A 19422-nucleotide genomic window follows, 5' to 3' on the forward strand; every position below is an offset into this window, starting at 1 on the left:
GATTTATATCTAACTCCTTCTTGCAAACATCCAGGGTGGGATTCTCTCAGCCCGGGGCCGGGCCGGAGAATCTCCGCGACCGCCGTGAATTGCGTAACGCCGCTCCGACGTCGGCACGCGATTCTCTGCAGAGCGGGGAATTGGCGCCATTGGAGCCGGTGTGGTCGGCGCGGCGCCGGCAGGGCCTCTCCACGCAGCCCCCCCCCCCCCCCCCCACCGATTCTCAGCCTGGGAGCAGCCCATCCCGGGCTCTCACATTGACTGTGAGAGCCATGCACTCCCTCTGCGTCCAAAGTGTAAATATTTATTTTGTTTTATGACCTGAAGTTGATAATAATTCTATTAATATATAAATGATTGAGCATTTTCTACAATACATTACAAAATATTCAGCGTGCGTTAAATGCATTTAATCTTATTCATAGGGTCACAGTTCAATCTCGTGGCCCATTGAGATGAAGGAGGGTCACTGATGTGACCCACTCACCATCCCAGGGTCCCATCACTTATATGGGGAGGAAACAGGTTACTGTGTGTTAGATGAGCAACCATGATCATAATAATAATCTTTATTGTCACAAGTAGGCTTACATTAACAGTGCCATGAAGTTACTGTGAAAATCCCCTAGTCACCACATTCGCCTGTTCAGGTACACTGAAGGAGAATTCAGAATGTCCGATTCACCTGAGTCAAGCACGTCTTTCGGGACTCGTGGGAGGAAACCAGAGCACCTGGAGGAAACCGAAGCAGACACAGGAAGAACGTGCAGACTCCACACAGACAGTGACCCAGGCCGGGAATCGAACCCGGGTCCCTGGCGCTGTGAAGCATCAGTGCTAACCACTGTGCTACCATGCCGCCCATGAATGGCGGAGCAGGCTGAAAGGGCAGAATGGCCTCCTCCTACTCCTATTTTCCTATGTTGCCAATTTACTTCTGAAAGCTGTGTGCATGTTGTCACTTATTTTATTATTTTCCTCGGGTTTACCAGCTGATAATAATGTAATGATCACGTATTGTCACAAGTAGGCTTCAATGAAGTTACTGTGAAAAGCCCCTAGTCGCCACATTCCGGTACCTGTTTGGGGAGACTGGTACGGGAATTTAACCTACGCTGCTGGCCTTGTTCTGCTTTACAAGCCAGCTGTTTAGCCCACTGTGCTAACCCAGCCACTAATGAACTTGCTCCTTCTTTGACTCAAGAAAATCTGGTTAGTTTGGCTCCTTATTAAAGAAGTAAATAGGTTTGGATTGGAAAAGGCCTCCACGCGGAGAAGACATTTAAAAACATTTGTTGCGACCAACCAAGGGAGGCTAAATAAAGGGGACCCAGTTTGTCGTTCCTCACCCGGCCGTAACAATATTTCAGCAGTTTGATTTTCAAAACTGGTCCCTGATGGAGACCAAAACTCGTGGGGTTAATTATTTTCCATTTTCTCCTTTCGGTTCTGTATTCTGTCAAAACAGTGAGTGTGCACATCAGCGAGTGTGCAGACTGAGTATCCCAACAGCTGTTGTCTGACTGACCTCAGTGGAATGATATATTCCGTTGAAAGTTTCTTTTTTTTTTGTCTGCTTTCTGCAGTGTCCTGTAAACAGTTTGTAATCAGAAACTATGCATTTACAAAACTCTCTGAAAGTAACAGACCTCTCCAAACTGCTCAGAGTATTAGGCAAGTCCAGTGCACTGATGCTCCTTTTATTTTGATTTCAGAGAGTCCAGCTCACACAGACATACGTGACATTGAAATCTAAAACTGAGGTACCAGATTTAACAGGCTAAACACCAGGAGCCGGCTCCCGAGATACCAGGCTCTTAGAGTATGAAAGGAAGACCGATATCCAAATGGATCTGCTTTTGGGGATCAAACTGTGAGACAGAAAGTTCAATGCCAGAGGTTCACTACATGACCTGGTACAGATAGGGCCTCTTTCTAATTAACCCTCTGTGGTTACAGGAACAAACAGCTGGATGGAATAGGGATCAGGCTCAAAGATCTAATTCATTGCATTCTCTGCTGCATTTGGTAGATCTATAATAATAGCAGTTCTGGGGATCCAGTTGGAGGACTGGGAAGTGCATAAAAGAAAAAGGTGCTGGGGGTATTTTTACATCTCTTTTCTTTGCTCTAAGGGCAGTGCAATATGGGATTTCTGAACTATTCTTTCGTCATTTAAAAAAAATAAATTTAGAGTACCCAATTCATTTTTTTCCAATTAAGGGGCAATTTAGCCTGGCCAATCCACCTACCCTGCACATCTTTGGGTTGTGGGGGCGAAACCCGTGCAAACACGGGGAGAATGTGCAAACTCCACACGGACAGTGACCCAGAGCTGGTATCGAAGCTGGGACCTCGGCACCGTGAGGTCACCGTGCTGCCCTATTCTTTCATAAATCGACATGACAGTAAAAGATTTCCAGCACCGTTATTATAGACAGCATGAAGGTGTATAATTGGGGGGGCGGCACGGTAGCACAGTGGTTAGCACTGTTGCTTCACAGCGCCAGGGTCCCAGGTTCGATTCCCGGCTTGGGTCACTGTCGGTGCGGAATCTGTATGTTCTCCTCGTGTCTGCGTGGGTTTCCTCCGGGTGTTCCGGTTTCCTCCCACAAGTCCCGAAAGATGTGCGATTAGGTAATTTAGACATTCTGAATTCTCCCTCTGTGTACCCGAACAAGCAGCAGAGTGTGGCGACTAGGGGCTTTTCACAGTAACTTCATTGCAGTGTTAATGTGAGCCTACTTGTGACAATAACGATTATTATTATAAAACACAGACTTCAATTCTGAATGGACATATTTGTTTAATTGAAGCACCAGTTTCGCCCGATAGTAACGTGCAACTGCAGCGTTCAGTGTGGAACCTTGCCAGAGACATCGGAAACATCAAAGACACGATCCCAAATTGTCCCTTTAGAGTTGGAACAGCTGAGGAAGATTAAAACAAATCCTGCAGGTCCCATCCAGCTGTGGCATCACCCCAGCTCCTGAGTCAGAAGATCCCGAGTTGAATTCCCATTCCAGGGTTTGAGCACAAAGATCCTGGCTGACAATCCAACGCGACACTAAGGGAGTGCTGCAGTGTTGGAAGTGCCGTCTTTCGGATAAGATGTTAAACTGTGGTCTGGTCTGCCTAGTTAGGTGTAAAAGATGGTATTGCGCTGTTTTGAATAAGAATAAGGGAGTTAGCCCAAATGTCCTGGCCGATATTTATCCCTCAATCAACGTCACAAAACAGATTATCTGGTCATAATTATGTTGCTTTTGGGGGAGTTTGCTGTGTGCCAATTGGCTGCTGTGTTTCCTAAGTTACAACAGTGACTACGTTTCAAAAGCACTTTGAGACTTCTGGTCGGGTGAAAAGTCCGATATAAATGCAAGTTATTTTCTTCTGGACCCCTGTCACTATTAAATCTGTGTGAGTGCAAGTGCATCGTGCGAGTTGGACGAGGGCTAGATCAGGCCTCATCATAAATAACCTGCTGACACACACACAAAATGAGATACTGGAGCTGGTAGCTGAGAAAACTGGGGGAGTGGAGCGGGAGGGGGCAACGGATCTTTATTTTAAGAACAAATCTTTTTAAAAATAAATTTAGAGTACCCAATTCATTTTTTTCCAATTAAGGGGCAATTTAGCATGGCCAATCCACCTACCCTGCACATCTTTGGATTGTGGGGGTGAAACCCACGCAGACACGGGGAGAATGTGCAAACTCCACACGGACAGTGAGCCAGAGCTGGGATTAAACCTGGGACCTCGGCGCCGTGAGGCAGCAGGGCTAATCCACTGCGCCACCATGCTGCCTAAGAAGCAACGCTGAGCAACACCAAAAGTATCATTCAGTCTGTGCATTCCTCTCTTCTTGCAGAACCCCCAGCCCAGATGCAAACATTCTATAATGAATTATCAAAGTCTCCATGTTCCGCTGTTTGCTAATTTTAGCAATAAAGTCAAAGCCAGTATAAGCTGTCAACCCCATGTTGCACCCACATCTAGGGAGTCTTTCTAAATTGCTGCCATATTATGCTGTTGATGTCTCCTGGAACCAAAGTCAATAGAGGTGATGTCAGGGCATGGCTCAGTCCTGTGCCTTGATTCCCAGAGGCACTCCTTGTCTCATTAGTACGTGTGTTTCACGGAGCCTGCGTGATTTCACTGTGATTGACAGGCAGCCTTTAATTTGTTGAATTATACCACCATGCAGCATCCACTTGCTTTTAAATATACAGATCGACATATTGGGTGAAGAAGTTTTGTTTCTTCCAAAGAAAAGAATAAATTGTGGTAAAGCACAGTTAGATATGCTTCAACCACTGCAACCCACAGGCTGCTTTCTTGTCCTGGTTTTATTATTGTCCTGTGTTTTGATTGCAATCTACCTGTCAGATAGCAGCGTTTTATTGTAGTAGCCCTGACATGTGTGTTTAAGCCTACTTCTGGACAATGATTCTGAGTGCAGTGATCGTTCAAACGTTCAGTAGTTTTGAACACACTTTCCCCCTCTTAATGCCTTTTACAGACATCTCATGCACTCATCATTCCTGACATGTGTGCTTCTGTGAATAAGTATCAGGATTGTTGTGAATTTTTACAGCCTAATTTGACACTCATGGACAGCTTCTTTCTTGTACCCAAGAGAAGAATAAATCGAGTAATAGTAATAGCTTTCGAAGAAGACGACATTAGTGATTTGCTTCTCTGACCACCTTGGACAAACACCTTCAAATACTGTCAATGTCCTTTTCAAAATCCCTCGGTGGGGGGTGAAATATAAATAGCAGCATCCACAAAATTACAGCATAGATACAGATGAAGAACACGTGGCTCACCTCAATTCTTTCAGCTAGAAAAGGTCTACTCCAAGCAATAACTGTGTTGTGCTTTGGGTGGAGAACTTCCTGACATTACCTCTAAATTTGCCTTTCACCAACTTTAACCTGAGCGGCTGACAGTAATCCTGACAATGTGCGGCCTGCATGTGTTTCGTTCCTTTGTTCTCCTCCTCTGAAGTTCTGGATTTCCTCAATGAGGACATCGTTCTCTGGGTACCTTTGCCCCAGGTGCCAATAAGCATGCATGAAAGTGAATGTTGGAAAATCCATTCAAGCACTCGGGCTGTGAGACGGAAGAAGAGGGCCATCACGACTAGGCCTCAGGCTGTTCCCACCCAGTATTCGTGCATGCACACACACGGTTGAGCAGTCTTTTCCTATCCCACCCACAAAAAAATATTTTTGTAATATGCCCCACAGCTATGTCTTGCATGGAATACAAAATTATAGAAGAGATTACTGTAATACATCTATTTTTTTGTCTCATGTTTTGAGCTTCACCTAGATATTATGGGCGGGGTTCCATGGTCCCCAGCCACGTGTTTCTTGGCGGCGTGCCGTTCATTAGCAGCGGGAATCTATCTTACCATCGTTGTCAATGGGATTTCCCAATGAAGCCACCCCACACGTCCGGAAGCTCACAGGCAGGGATGGGAAGCCGGCGGGAAAAGAATATCCCAACGGCCCGGGAATTACGGCCTATATATAGTAATGTATAATGTATACATATACTTTCATCTACTTGCAGGTTGATAACCTACAGAACAAAGACCCTGAGGATGTCTGTGCTGGACGCCAGGAGCTCGGAGAACAAGAAGGTTGCCAGCAAGATGACGTTTGACTTCCAGCAAAATGCCCCATCGGACAATGACTCTGGCTGTGCTCTGGAAGAGTATGCATGGGTTCCCCCAGGGCTCAAACCCGAGCAGGTTGGTAGAATTTATATATCAGTTATCCAGGGAAAGAAATCCCATCTATTCTGTTAACTCAAAGCCAGTTTTTGCTCAAGAAAATTCAAAATCCTTATAGTTTTGAATGAAGTAATTTTGATTAAATAGCTCAGGTTTATGCTTCTTGTCTTGTCTAAGTTAAAGAGATAATTCAAATTAAACAAGCATTTGAATTAAAATAATAGGCAATAGAAGGAGAAGGCCACCACACTGTCCAACCCTGTCCCAGACCTAATACACTGTCCAACCCTGTCCCAGACCCAATACACTGCCCAACTCTATCCCAGACCCAATATACTGCCCAACCCTATCCCAGACCCAATATACTGTCCAACCCTATCCCAGACACAATACACAACCCAACCTTATCATAGACCCAGTACACTGTCCAACCCTGTCCCAGACCCAATATATTGTCCAACCCTGTCCCAGACCCAATACACTGCCCAACCCTATCACAGACCCAATACACTGCCCAACCCTGTCCCAGACCCAATACACTGCCCAACCCTATCACAGACCCAATACACTGCCCAACCCTGTCCCAGACCCAATACACTGCCCAACCCTGTCCCAGACCCAATACACTGCCCAACCCTATCACAGACCAAACACACTGTCCAACCCTGTCCCAGACCTAATATACTGTCCAACCCTTTCCCGACCCAATACACTGCCCAACCCTATCACAGACCCAATACACAACCCACCCCTGTCACAGACCCAATACACTGCCCAACCCTATCATAGACCAAACACACTGCCCACCCCTGTCCCAGACCTAATATACTGTCCAACCCTGTCCCAGACCTAATATACTGTCCAACCCTTTCCCGACCCAATACACTGTCCACCCCTGTCCCAGACCCAATACACTGCCCAACCCTGTCACAGACCCAATACACTGCCCAACCCTGTAACAGACCCAATACACTGTCCAACCCTTTCCCAGACCCAATACACTGTCCAACCCTATCATGACCCAATACACTGCCCAACCCTATCACAGACCCAATACACTGCCCAACCCTGTCCCAGACCCAATACACTGTCCAACCCTATCCCAGACCCAATACACTGTCCAACCCTATCCCAGACCCAATACACTGCCCACCCCTATCACAGACCCAATATACTGCCCAACCCTATCCCAGACCCAATACACTGCCCAACCCTATCATAGACCCAATACACTGCCCACCCCTGTCCCAGACCCAATACACTGCCCAACCCTGTCCCAGACCCAATACACTGTCCAACCCTATCCCAGACCCAATACACTGTCCAACCCTGTCACAGACCCAATACACTGCCCAACCCTATCATAGACCCAATACACTGCCCACCCCTGTCCCAGACCCAATACACTGCCCAACCCTGTCCCAGACCCAATACACTGTCCAACCCTATCCCAGACCCAATACACTGTCCAACCCTGTCCCAGACCCAATACACTGCCCACCCCTATCACAGACCAAATACACTGCCAACCCTATCCCAGACCCAATACACTGCCCAACCCTATCACAGACCCAATACACTGCCCAACCCTATCACAGACCAAATACACTGCCAACCCTATCCCAGACCCAATACACTGCCCACCCCTATCACAGACCCAATACACTGCCCAACCCTATCACAGACCAAATACACTGCCAACCCTGTCCCAGACCCAATACACTGCCCAACCCTATCACAGACCCAATACACTGCCCAACCCTGTCACAGACCCAATACACTGCCCAACCCTGTCCCAGACCCAATACACTGTCCAACCCTATCCCAGACCCAATACACTGCCCAACCCTGTCCCAGACCCAATACACTGCCCAACCCTGTCCCAGACCCAATACACTGCCCAACCCTATCCCAGACCCAATACACTGCCAACCCTATCCCAGACCCAATACACTGCCCAACCCTGTCACAGACCCAATACACTGCCCAACCCTGTCCCAGACCCAATACACTGTCCAACCCTGGCCCAGACCCAATACACTGCCCAACCCTATCCCAGACACTATACACGACCGAACCCCACACCAGACCCAATACACTGCCCAACCCTATCCCAGACACTATACACGACCGAACCCCACACCAGACCCAATACACTGCCCAACCCTGTCCCAGACCTAATATACTGTCCAACCCTTTCCCAGACCCAATACACTGCCCAACCCTGTCCCAGACCCATTACACTGCCCACCCCTGTCCCAGACCCAATACACTGTCCAACCCTGTCCCAGACCCAATACACTGCCCAACCCTATCACAGACCCAATACACTGCCCAACCCTATCCCAGACCCAATACACTGCCCAGCCCTATCCCAGACCCAATATACTGTCCAACCCTGTCACAGACCCAATACACTGCCCAACCCTGTCACAGACCCAATACACTGCCCAACCCTATCACAGACCCAATACACTGCCCAACCGTATCACTGACCCAATACACTGCCCAACCCTATCATGACCCAATACGCTACCCAATCCTATCACAGACCAAACACACTGCCCACCCCTGTCAGAGACCCAATACACTGCCTAACCCTATCACAGACCCAATACACTGCCCAACCCTATCCCAGACCCAATAAACTGCCCAACCCTATCACAGACCCAATACACTGCCCAACCCTATCATGACCCAATACATTACCAAACCCTATCCCGGATCCAACACATTACCAAACCCTATCCCAGAACCCACTGCAACAGTTCTGGAAGCAGGCCCACGATCATCTCATAAAAATTATGAATGGACAGTAAAAAGATATTTTGTAATTTAGAGTATCCAATTATCTTTTCCAATTAAGGAGCAATTTATCGTGGCCAATCCAGCTGCCCTGCCCATCTTTTGGGTTGTGGGGGTGAGGCCCACGCAGGAATGGACAGTAAATGTTAGCATTGTCAGAGACATGACTTCCCGAGAATGATTAGGAGACTGTAGAGAGGAGCAATTCGGTCAAATTCCTGCACTGCTCCGAACTTTACTGAGGAGCCCCATAACTCATTCGCAACGACTGAAACAGCTTAGTTGTGCAGGCATTTTGAAATGCTCCTCAATAGGTGCTGCTGGAAGTAAACGTGACTCATGCTGTGATAGGTCTTTGCAACCCAAAAGGATTAGCTGCGTGGATTTGCACCTTATGCTCAATGTAATAATCTGCACCATGGCACATGAGGAGTGACCACGATGTCCAATGTAATAATTGCAGATCAAACCCCTGAGATCCCATTTAATTTTAAATATTGCTCTGCCTGGAATGACTGCCCAGAAGGGCAAATCCCATCAAGGACCTGATTCAGGGACAGCACAGCGGCGCAGTGGTCGGCAGTGGGACTGCGGCGCTGAGGTCCCAGGTTCGATCCCGGCTCTGGGTCGCTGTCCGTGTGGAGTTTGCACATTCTCCCCGTGTCTGCGTGGGTTTCACCCCCACAACCCAAAGATGTGCAGGTTAGGTGGATTGGCTACGCTAAATTGCCTCTTAATTGGGAAAAAAAATTATTGGGTGCACTAAAATTTATAAATAAAATGTATCTGATTCAGAACCTTGGCACCAGAGGAAAATTCAGAATATTATTTGCCTATTGCGGGTTTTCTCCTGTTCCTATGCCTTCTTTTTCAAACAATTTCAAATGGTCAAGTCTTTTTTTTTCCCAATTAAGGGGCAATTTAGCGCGGCCAATCCACCTGTCCTGCACATCTTTTTGGGTTGTGGGGGCGAAACCCACGCAGAGACGGGGAGAACGTGCAAACTCCACACGGACAGCGACCCAGGGCCAGGATTGACCCAAGCCCTCTTTATAAATTATTTTTTATCTATCCATCAATCCACAGGTGCACCAATATTTCCGCTGTCTGCCAGAAGAAAACATCCCCTATGTCAACAGCACTGGAGAGAAGTTTCGTATTAAACAGCTACTGTACCAACTTCCACCCCATGATAATGACGTAAGTATCTGTGCCATTCTGCACAAGCATGATTTGATCGTACACCATTAAGAATTCATCCTCGAAAGGGTTAAACACATATGCAGAAAGAATTTCCAAGTGATTGTTATTTGAAATAAAAAGACGGGATTGCAAAGAATTGTCACCGGTTTACTGCTTCGCCCTCAAGGTCCAAGACAGATTCATATTGCAGGGTTTATTAATGCAACAGCTTTTTTATTCCCATCTCTCATCTGTAAGTAACCCGAGAATATATCTGAGGAAAGCAATGGGGGTAGATCTTGATTTGTGCAACACACAATAGCAGGTCAGCAGCCTGTTATTATTACCATTGATTTCAACAGGCTGCTAATTTGTTGTCACCCATTTTACACGATTGCACGGTCAAGGTCTACCCCGCTGTGTCAAGAATCTTTGTCCATCAGTAACGGGCATTGAAGAGTGTAGCGCTAACATGCCACTTTCAGCTTAGTGACAACTCTCAACCAGGGGCTGGTTTAGCACAGGGCTAAAGAGGTGGCTTTTAAAGCAGACCAAGGCAGGCCAGCAGCACGGTTCAATTCCCGTGCCGTCCTCCCCGAACAGGTACCGGAATGTGGCGACTAGGGGCTTTTCACAGTAACTTCATTTGAAGCCTACTTGTGACAATAAGCGATTTTCATTTTCATTTTTCTTTTTTTTTTCACTCTCTCGCCTCTGAGCCAGAAACCATGGGTTTGAGGCTTCACACCAGTGATTTAAGTGTGTAATCACCACCAGCGTATTGTCCAGGGATTGTTATACTGTTGGAGTTGCCACCTTTGGGATGAAACATCAAATCAAAGGCCATCTCAGGTGAAAGATTCCAGCACAATCGGCAAAGAATTTCTTCCCATATTCCTGAATTGTATTTATTTGTCAGCTCACATAAAAAACATGTTTGGTGGGATTTACCGACCAACCCGCCACGTTGTTGGCAGGAGGCGGCCCGTCAGCAGAATTTACTGATCCTGCCGTTGTCAACGGAATTTCCCGTTGACTGCACCCCTCACCGCTGGGAAACCCGTGCACCGTCGTGGAACCGGAATATCCCGCCGACATGAACAGTAGGTAAATCCCGCACGTTATCGGGACAAATATATGAATAGGGTGGGAATGGAAGGATACAGACTCCGTAAGTGCATACAGTTTTAGTTTAGGCAGGTACCATGGTCGGCGCAGGCTTGGAGGGCCGAAGGGCCTGTTCCTGTGCTGTATTGCTCTTTGTTCTTTGTTCTTGATCATTTATCTCATTGCTGTTTATGGGATATTTCTGAGTGAAAATGAGTCACGTTGTTTCCTACATTAAGACAGTGATTCCACAGGGCAGCACGGTGGCGCAGTGGTTAGCACTGCTGCCTCACAGCACCGAGGTCCCAGGATCGCTACCAGCCCTGGGTCACTGTCTGTGTGGAGTCTGCACATTCTCCCCGTGTTTGCGTGGGTTTCGCCCTCACAACCCAAAGATGTGCAGGGTAGGTGAATTGGCCACGCTAAATTGCCCCTTCATTGGAAAAAATAAATTGGGTACTCTAAATTTATTTTAAATAAGACAGGAGGATGGCTTCTCCGTTTCAGGGACGATGTCTCCAAGCCGTCGTGAAAATTGTGGCCTTTTAAGCCAGAAAAACTGGCGTCAAAAGGTCACATATTGACAGCCGTGAAACTCGCAACTCCAGCTGCAGATACGGGTCCCGCATTTCCGGGTCAGAGGCCGCACATGCGCACAGCGGCGGCCTCCAGCAGCCGTGCCGTGCTCCATGGCGGACTTACACCACGGAGCTGGACCGCGTGAATAGTGCCCCCGATCGGCCGCGTGCCCGACCTGGACTGCCAGCCCAGAAATAGCCCAGTCCCACTTGCCCACCGATCGGCCCGCCCCTGACCATGGCAGCCGCAGACTGAGTCCGCAAGTATCCCGAACGTCTGGGGCCATGTTCGATCCACGCCGTCGGGACTTCGGCCGGTCTGGGCGGGGAATAGCGGAGCGGGCCTCTGGCAATGGCTGCAGGTAGGGGATTAGCGCGCGGCGTACTCTCCGACTCCATGAGCTGCAATGGATTCTCCGCCCCGGCACTGGACGCAATTTCGGAGTCGGAGTGCGGAGAATCCAGGCCAGGAACTCCACTTCCAGCAGTAAAGCAGACTGGGGCACCCTGAGGATGTGAAAGGTGTTATTTAAATGCAGGTTAGTTCTTACCTTAGTCTTTCCATCAAGCCATTCAGTTTTTTAAATGATTCCACAGCTATTGCCTCCAACATTCTCGACAGCAAACCATTCCATGCCCTGATCAATCTTCCTATGAAGAAATTCCCGACATCAGACCTAAATTTAACTTCTGCGAGTTTAAATCTGTGCCCCTTTGTCCTACCGTCACTGTTTAATTTGAAGTAGTGCTCAGCACAACCTTTCACTTCTACATAACTCTTTAAGATCCCTGCTCCCTCATCATGGTTTAAAACTACAACTAAAGTTTAAATTAAACCGATAATTTAATGTATAAACATGTCAAAAATGTTTAATAAGCCTTTTTTCAACTCGTGAGGCTAAATTGAATGAACTTGGAATGACTTTGAAATGGAACAGTAATTTATGAAAATGTATGGCAGGACCTCCAACCTTAAAGAGGCAAAAAATGCACAGTTTTGGATATAAAATTTTCATTAAATCCCAGACATTGACAGAGCCAATTCACTACCCAACCCTATCACAGACGGAATACACTGCCAGTCCTATCACAGGTTCGATCCCGGCCCTGGGCCACTGTCTATTTGGAGTTTGATATTCTCCCCGTGTCTGCATGGGCCTCACCCCCACAACCCAAAGATGTGCAGGGTAGAGGGGGATTGGCCACGCTAAATTTCCCCTTAATTGGAAAAAAATAATTGGGCACTCTAAATTTACGGATTTAAAAATAAAAGATCTCTGAAGGTAGCAGGATAGGTAAATCAGTTGGTTAAGAAAGCAAATGGGATACTTTCCTTCTGAGAGTAAGGAGATTTTACGAGAACTGTATAAAACACTAAGCCACAGCTGGAGTAAAGTGTACACTTCCGGTCACGACATTACAGGAAGAAAGGGATCGTAAAGGGCAGCACGGTGGCCTAGTGGTTAGCACAACCGCCTCACGGCGCTGAGGACCCAGGTTCGATCCCGGCTCTGGGTCACTGTCTGTGTGGAGTTTGCACATTCTCCCCGTGTCTGCGTGGGTTTCGTCCCCACAACCCAAAAATGTGCAGAGGAGGTGGATTGGCCACGCTAAATTGCCCCTTAATTGGGTAATCTAAATTTTTTTTTAAAAGAAAGAAAGAAAGGGATCGTACAAAAGGGTACAGAAGGGAGTGACAAGGATGTTCTCCGCAATGAAGACTTTTAGCCATGAGTAAAGATAGGAGCAGCAGGAGTTGTTATCTTTAAAACAGAGGAGGCTGAGGGTAAATTTAATAATAATAATCTTTATTAGTGTCACAAGTAGGCTTACATTAACACTGCAATGAAGTTACTGTGAAAATCCCCTAATCGCCACTTTCCGGCGCCTGTTTGGGTACACTGAGGGAGAATTCAGAATGTCCAATTCACCTAACAGCACATCTTTCAGGACTTGTGGGAGGAAACCGGAGCACCCGGAGGAAACCCACACAGACACGGGGAGAACGTGCAGTCTCCACACAGACAGTGACCCAAGCCAGGAATCGAACCTGGGACCCTCACGCTGTAGGGCAACAGTGCTAACCACTGTGCTACCATGCCGCCCATAATTGAGGAGTATAACATTTTGAGGGCCCTAAATAGACTGGATAGGAAAGATACATTTCCTTTAGCAGAGAAGGGGTCAGTTGAGGAGAATTGTTTCATTAGAAGGTGGTGGGTATCTGGAGCTCACTGCTTGAAAGGATGGTAAAGATTGAAACCATCACCACATTTCCAAAAACTAGTTGAATGTACACTTATGTAGCCTCTACGGCTGTAGATCATGAGCTCGAAAGTGCAATTTGGCTGGCTTCCTCTTTTTCAGTGAGCAGGTACGATGGGCCGAATGGTCTCCTTCTGTGCTGTAAATGTCTATGGATCTTAAGACCCTAGCTTTGATTCTCCATTTGCATTGAATTAATTGATCCCCGGGCAACGGGTGGGACATACAACGACTTATTGCCTGGAGGTGGGGGTTAGCTATGCGTGCAAATGTGCACAATGCCAACTCAGGTTGGACGCTCAATATCGAGGCTAATAGAGAAAGTGTGACTTAGTGTGAAAGTGGGAAAGATAAAGGAGGGTGCCAGGCATCCATGGATACCCAATAAGGGGGGTGAAAATCGAAGAGGGAAATAGTGAAAGGTTCTTGTAATCATTGGTAGGCTATGAACTGGGTGTTAATTGGTCCTGTATTTCACTCAGGGTTAATTCCTTCTCCCATGAGAAACAATGGCCAACTTAAAACATCAATTGCAACATTCAAAACTATTACAACAGCTTATTTGTTAGCTGCAAAGTGGGTAATAAAGAGTATTTGATTTCATGGACAAACCCCTGGTAAGATTACCGTGAGGGAACTAAATGAAAGTCTATGTGGCTGTGCACTAAAACATAACAGATGCTTATTATAGCAATTTCTCACACACTTAAATTGGTTTGTATAATATAGTGGCAGTAAAATTCTGTTTGAATGCACAAAGCACAATCATCAATACGTTTCAGTAAAGACGTTCTGTTGTGATCCGTGTAGACTTTACAGGGAGAAAATGTCCAGAAGCCATTTGCTGGAAAGAAGGACTTCTCACCAAAATTAAAATAATATTTTCTTAATTGTTAAAAGGCACTGGGCAATGCAACGGCTCAGCACACTTCCCTTTTCGAGCTGGGGCCCAGTACGTCATGAGACAATAAGAGTCTCTTTGATAGCATGAAAGACCCTCAGTGAAATTTTTTCTGGGGTGATTTCAACCAAGTTCGGAGTTAGTGCAGGATGTCTATAACTTCAGTATAACTTGAGAGTAGCTACAGGTAAGCTTGTATGTTTTGCAAGGGCTGGACTAACTCTTAGAAGAACTCATGACTTGGATTTACATTTTAAAAGAATCAGAACAAGAAGATCGAGACCAAGACTTCGATTGTGCGTTTATTCGATTCCCTGTCCTCTTTGCATCCTACCGACTCCATCCCTCTCCCTGGCAACAGTCTGAGATTAAACAACTTTGTTTGCAACTTTGGTGTCGCATTTTGCACCATGCTGAAATTTCAACTTCATATTTGTCAAATCACTAGACTGCCGATGACCATTTCTGTAACATTGCCTGATGCAAGGGCGGCGCGGAGGTGCAGTGGTTATCACTGCTGCCTCACGGCACCGAGGACCCGGGTTCGATTCCAGCCCTGGGTCACTGTGGAGTTTGCACGTTCTCTCCGTGTCTGGATGGGTCTCACCCCTACAACCCAAAGATACGCAGGGTAGGTGGATTGGCCGCGTTAAATTGCCCCTTAATTTGAAAAAATGGCCAGACTTTGAGTCCGACTCAACCCATCTGTAACTGAAACCTTCGTTCATGCCTTTACCTCTGGACTATTCCAATATGCTGTTGCCTTGTCTTCTGTATTCTACCCTCTATAAACTTGAGATAATGTAAAGTTCTGCTGCGATAGCTTCACCTCTGCCTGCTCATTGACCTATTCTGGCTCCCAGACAACCAAAGTCTTAATTTTAAATTTCTAATCCTTGTTTCCAAATCTCTCCATGGCCTTGGCGCCCCCTACCTCTAACCCCTTAAGATATCTGCAATACTCTAATTCTAGCCTCTTAACTATCCCCAATTCTAACCCTCCAGCGTAGCGGCCAGATCTGTAGTTGTCTCAGGCCCAAGCCCTCGCTTTCCCTCCCTACACCTTTCCTCACCTTTATCTCACTTTTCTCCTTAAAACCCACTCTTTGACCAAGCTGGTGGTCATCAGGTCTATTATCTCCTTCTATGTCTCAGTGTTACATTTGCACAGAGGCCTATACAACAGACCTTGTTGCGTTGGGTACAGGGCATTGACAATGTTATAAATGAAGTTCCCTTTATGAGTAAGCCAGGACACGCTGCAGAGCAGGTTGAGAGCAGTTGATGCTCATTGAAGCCTGTACTTGACAGTTGGGGGGTTTTCACCAGTAGAGGAGTTCCATCTGGACAGGGAGAGGATCCAGGAGTGAAGAGTGGAAACTGGTCTTTGCTTTGAACTGCAGTCTGAACAATAAAACAGTTGTGAATCACAGAATGTCTTTTGCTGCCTGGTTCGCTAAATGGATATCCACCTGTTAACAGACATTGGATGGGGAAGCTTGGGGTTACAGGTGCCTTTTCATCTCTCTCTACAAACTTCGATGCGTTCGAAATGGTGCACTGCAGGTTCCAGCATGCACCAAGGACAGCGCTCAAATCCCATCGCTTTATCCTCTCCAAAATATATTGGCTTCACCATTGGAAGTTGTGCCTTTCACCACAAGCTGCCAAAACCCTGAGGCTATAGAATTCCCAAAGTAATTCTCGCTCGTCCTTTGAAACCTTGGACTAATCTCTTGGTCATCTGGCCTAATGCCACTCTTTTTGAAACACGGACAATTTATGTCTGATTTAAGCTCATGTGATGTGCCTTCGGTTGATGTACCTTATTAAAGGCGCTATAGAAGTGCAAGTTGGCCTTATTTATTTTCCCTTTGTAATGAATAGATGCACAGGAAAACTACAGGACCCCACTGACTAACATCAGCCAATCCAAGATAGGCTGTCGTTACTCTTCAGACTTACTGGGCGATTCTCCCAAAACGGGAGAAATCGTAAGGCTGGCGTCAAACCCGGGCGGGTTTGACGCCAGCGCGCCCCTTCCCGACCGGGAACCGATTCTGGTCCCCGGTCGGGGCTAGCAGCCCGACGCCACAAGCTCCGGCATCACGGGCTTAACGAATTTCGTTAAGCCCGCTTGCCGGAGTTAGCGCCGGCTGACGCGTCATATGACGTCAGCCGCGCATGCGCAGATTGGAAGACTCCAACCCGCGCATGCGCGGATGACGTCATTGCGTATTTGCGCGAAACCCGCGCATGCGCGGGCCGGGATGCCCCTCAGCCGCCCCGCGAATGGATACTGCGGGGCGGCGGAAGGAGAAATAGTGCGCGGGCATCGGGCCCGCTGCCCGCGATTGGTGCCCACCGATCGCGGGCCCATGGCACCCTTGGCACGGCCGTGGTACTGCCGTGCCAATCGGTGCCATGGTTATAAAAAGCGAGTTGCTCCCGCCGTTTTTACGAACGGCCAGACCAGGTGTGTTTGCCGTTCGTAAAAACAGCGTAAAGGGCTGGGACTTCGGCCCATCTATCAGCTGTGAATCGCTGCCGGCCGTAAAAAAACGGCGGCAGCGATTCGTGTCGGGAGTTGGGCGGGGGGAGGGGAGAATAGCGGGAGGGCGGGAAAAATGTCGGGAAGGCCCTCCCGCTATTCTCCGACCCGTCGTGGGGGGGCGGAGAATCGGGCCCACTGTGCCTCATATTTTTTATTTTCACTGAAATAAATAATATATTGCATCCTCAAGATCTCTTAAAGCACAGTGTTGCCAGTAGGTTAATTTTGGTGCGCAGTCACTACTGAAAATGAAAGTCACCATAGTCGCCGAGGACCATAGGCTGTTCTCCCCTTTTGAGAGAGAGCTGACTGGTGGTGATTTAACCTGAGGGTCACCACACCTCAGACGAAGGGCAAGGTCGAGAAGACTGGGCCTTCTTGGATAACTTCAGCCTGTACAGGGATTTGAACCCAGCGCTGTTGCAGTCACTATTACACTTTAAATAGCAAGCTCCCACAGAGAACAAATTAGTTACCCAGAATTATGTCGTTGAGATTAGGTGAAGAATACATTTTGGCTATGGCGCTGGTTGAGCTATGTGCTCTTGTTCAAATAGTGCCATGAGATCTTTGACATCCATGTTACCCATTGAAACAAGCAGGAAAATCTTGGTTAAATAGCTGAGCACTGAAATAAGCAATTTAATTACCATCGGCATATGTGAACCACTCACTTGACGAGCTAATTGTGGGCAAATGTAAGCTATTGGCATGATGACACATAATGTCATTTTGCTCAGCAAAACAGGACGCCTGTGACTCATTATGACTTTTGATCCAAACATGATTTCAATAGAATATCTTAATTTTGTGGATAAACATTTCACATGTTCTAGCTGTCATCAGTTAACAAATATCAATCACCAAGAAGGTTTTTAGATATCCTGATTTTCTGTTTAAAATAGAAACAGGTTTTTTTTTTAAAAATAATTTTTATTGGAATTTTTTACAGAAAATATAACAACAAGTATAGCAAAAAGCAGTAATATGCAACTAACAGCCCCATAACACCCACAATTCCCCCATACCGTAACATCACATGTATCACATTCCCCCACGCCCCCCCAAACAAGAGAACTTAACCATAAATTAAAATTAGATAAATCAAATTTAAATAAAATAAGCCAACATAATCAACGCCCCCCCCCACCCCCCCCCCTCCCCCCCCCCCCCCCCCCCCCCCGGGTTGCTGCTGCTACTGTCCCAGTACCCTATCGTTGAGCCAGAAAGTCGAGGAAAGGTTGCCACCGTTTAAAGAACCCTTGCACCGATCCTCTCAGGGCGAATTTAACCTTCTCAAGCTGAATGAAGCCCGCCATGTCATTGATCCAGGTCTCCACGCTTGGGGGCCTCGCGTCCTTCCACTGTAGCAAAATCCTTCGCCGGGCTACTAGGGACGCAAAGGCCAGCACACCGGCCTCTTTCGCCTCCTGCACTCCCGGCTCTACCCCAACCCCAAAGATCGCGAGTCCCCATCCTGGCTTGACCCTGGATCCCACCACCCTTGACACCGTCCTCGCCACCCCCTTCCAGAACTCCTCCAATGCCGGGCATGCCCAGAACATATGGGCATGGTTCGCTGGACTCCCCGAGCACCTGGCACACTTATCTTCACCCCCAAAGAACCTACTCATCCTCGTCCCAGTCATGTGGGCCCTATGCAGCACCTTGAATTGGATGAGGCTAAGCCGCGCACACGAGGAGGAAGAATTTACCCTCTCCAGGGCATCAGCCCATGTCCCGTCTTCGATCTGTTCCCCCAGTTCCCCCTCCCACTTCGTTTTCAGCTCCTCTACTGACGCCTCTTCCACCTCCTGCATAAGCTTGTAGATATCGGATATCTTCCCCTCCCCGACCCAGACCCCCGAAAGCACCCTGTCACTCACCCCCTTTGCGGGGAGCGCAGGGAATCCCTCCACCTGCCGTCTAGCAAATGCCTTTACCTGCAGATATCTAAACATGTTTCCCGGCGGGAGCCCAAATTTCTCCTCCAACTCCCCCAGGCTCGCAAACCTTCCGTCGATAAACAGGTCCTTCAACTGTCTAATGCCCGCTCTATACCATCCCTGAAATCCCCCATCCATGTTCCCCGGGACGAACCTATGGTTCCCCCTTAACGGAGCCTCCATCGAGCCCCCCACAAATAGAAACAGGTTTAGACAACGACTCTCTAAAACGTGATCACGGGAAAAACTGGGTTTGATCAATCAAAGTGGTGAGCCATACATGAGCCCTCACTGAGCCACATGCAGCCCTGGAGCTGATTTGGATTTATGCACTC

At 47.5% G+C, this 19422-nt stretch overlaps 1 protein-coding gene across 6 annotated transcripts in view; it reads left to right on the plus strand.

Annotated features, from left to right (window-relative positions):
- LOC119978392 (prickle-like protein 1) overlaps window positions 1–19422 on the plus strand; it is a 138594-nt gene that overhangs the window by 96060 nt on the left and 23112 nt on the right. For all 6 annotated transcript variants that reach the window (XM_038820015.1, XM_038820010.1, XM_038820012.1 and 3 more), the window contains exons 2-3: window positions 5587–5767; window positions 9641–9754. In XM_038820015.1, coding sequence (XP_038675943.1) covers window positions 5618–5767; window positions 9641–9754 — 264 coding nt within the window. In that variant the 5' untranslated portion in view covers window positions 5587–5617. The remainder of the gene's footprint in view (window positions 1–5586; window positions 5768–9640; window positions 9755–19422) is intronic.

This window comes from Scyliorhinus canicula, chromosome 15 (assembly GCF_902713615.1).
Source record: "Scyliorhinus canicula chromosome 15, sScyCan1.1, whole genome shotgun sequence".
Classification (NCBI taxonomy): Eukaryota; Metazoa; Chordata; class Chondrichthyes; order Carcharhiniformes; family Scyliorhinidae; genus Scyliorhinus; species Scyliorhinus canicula.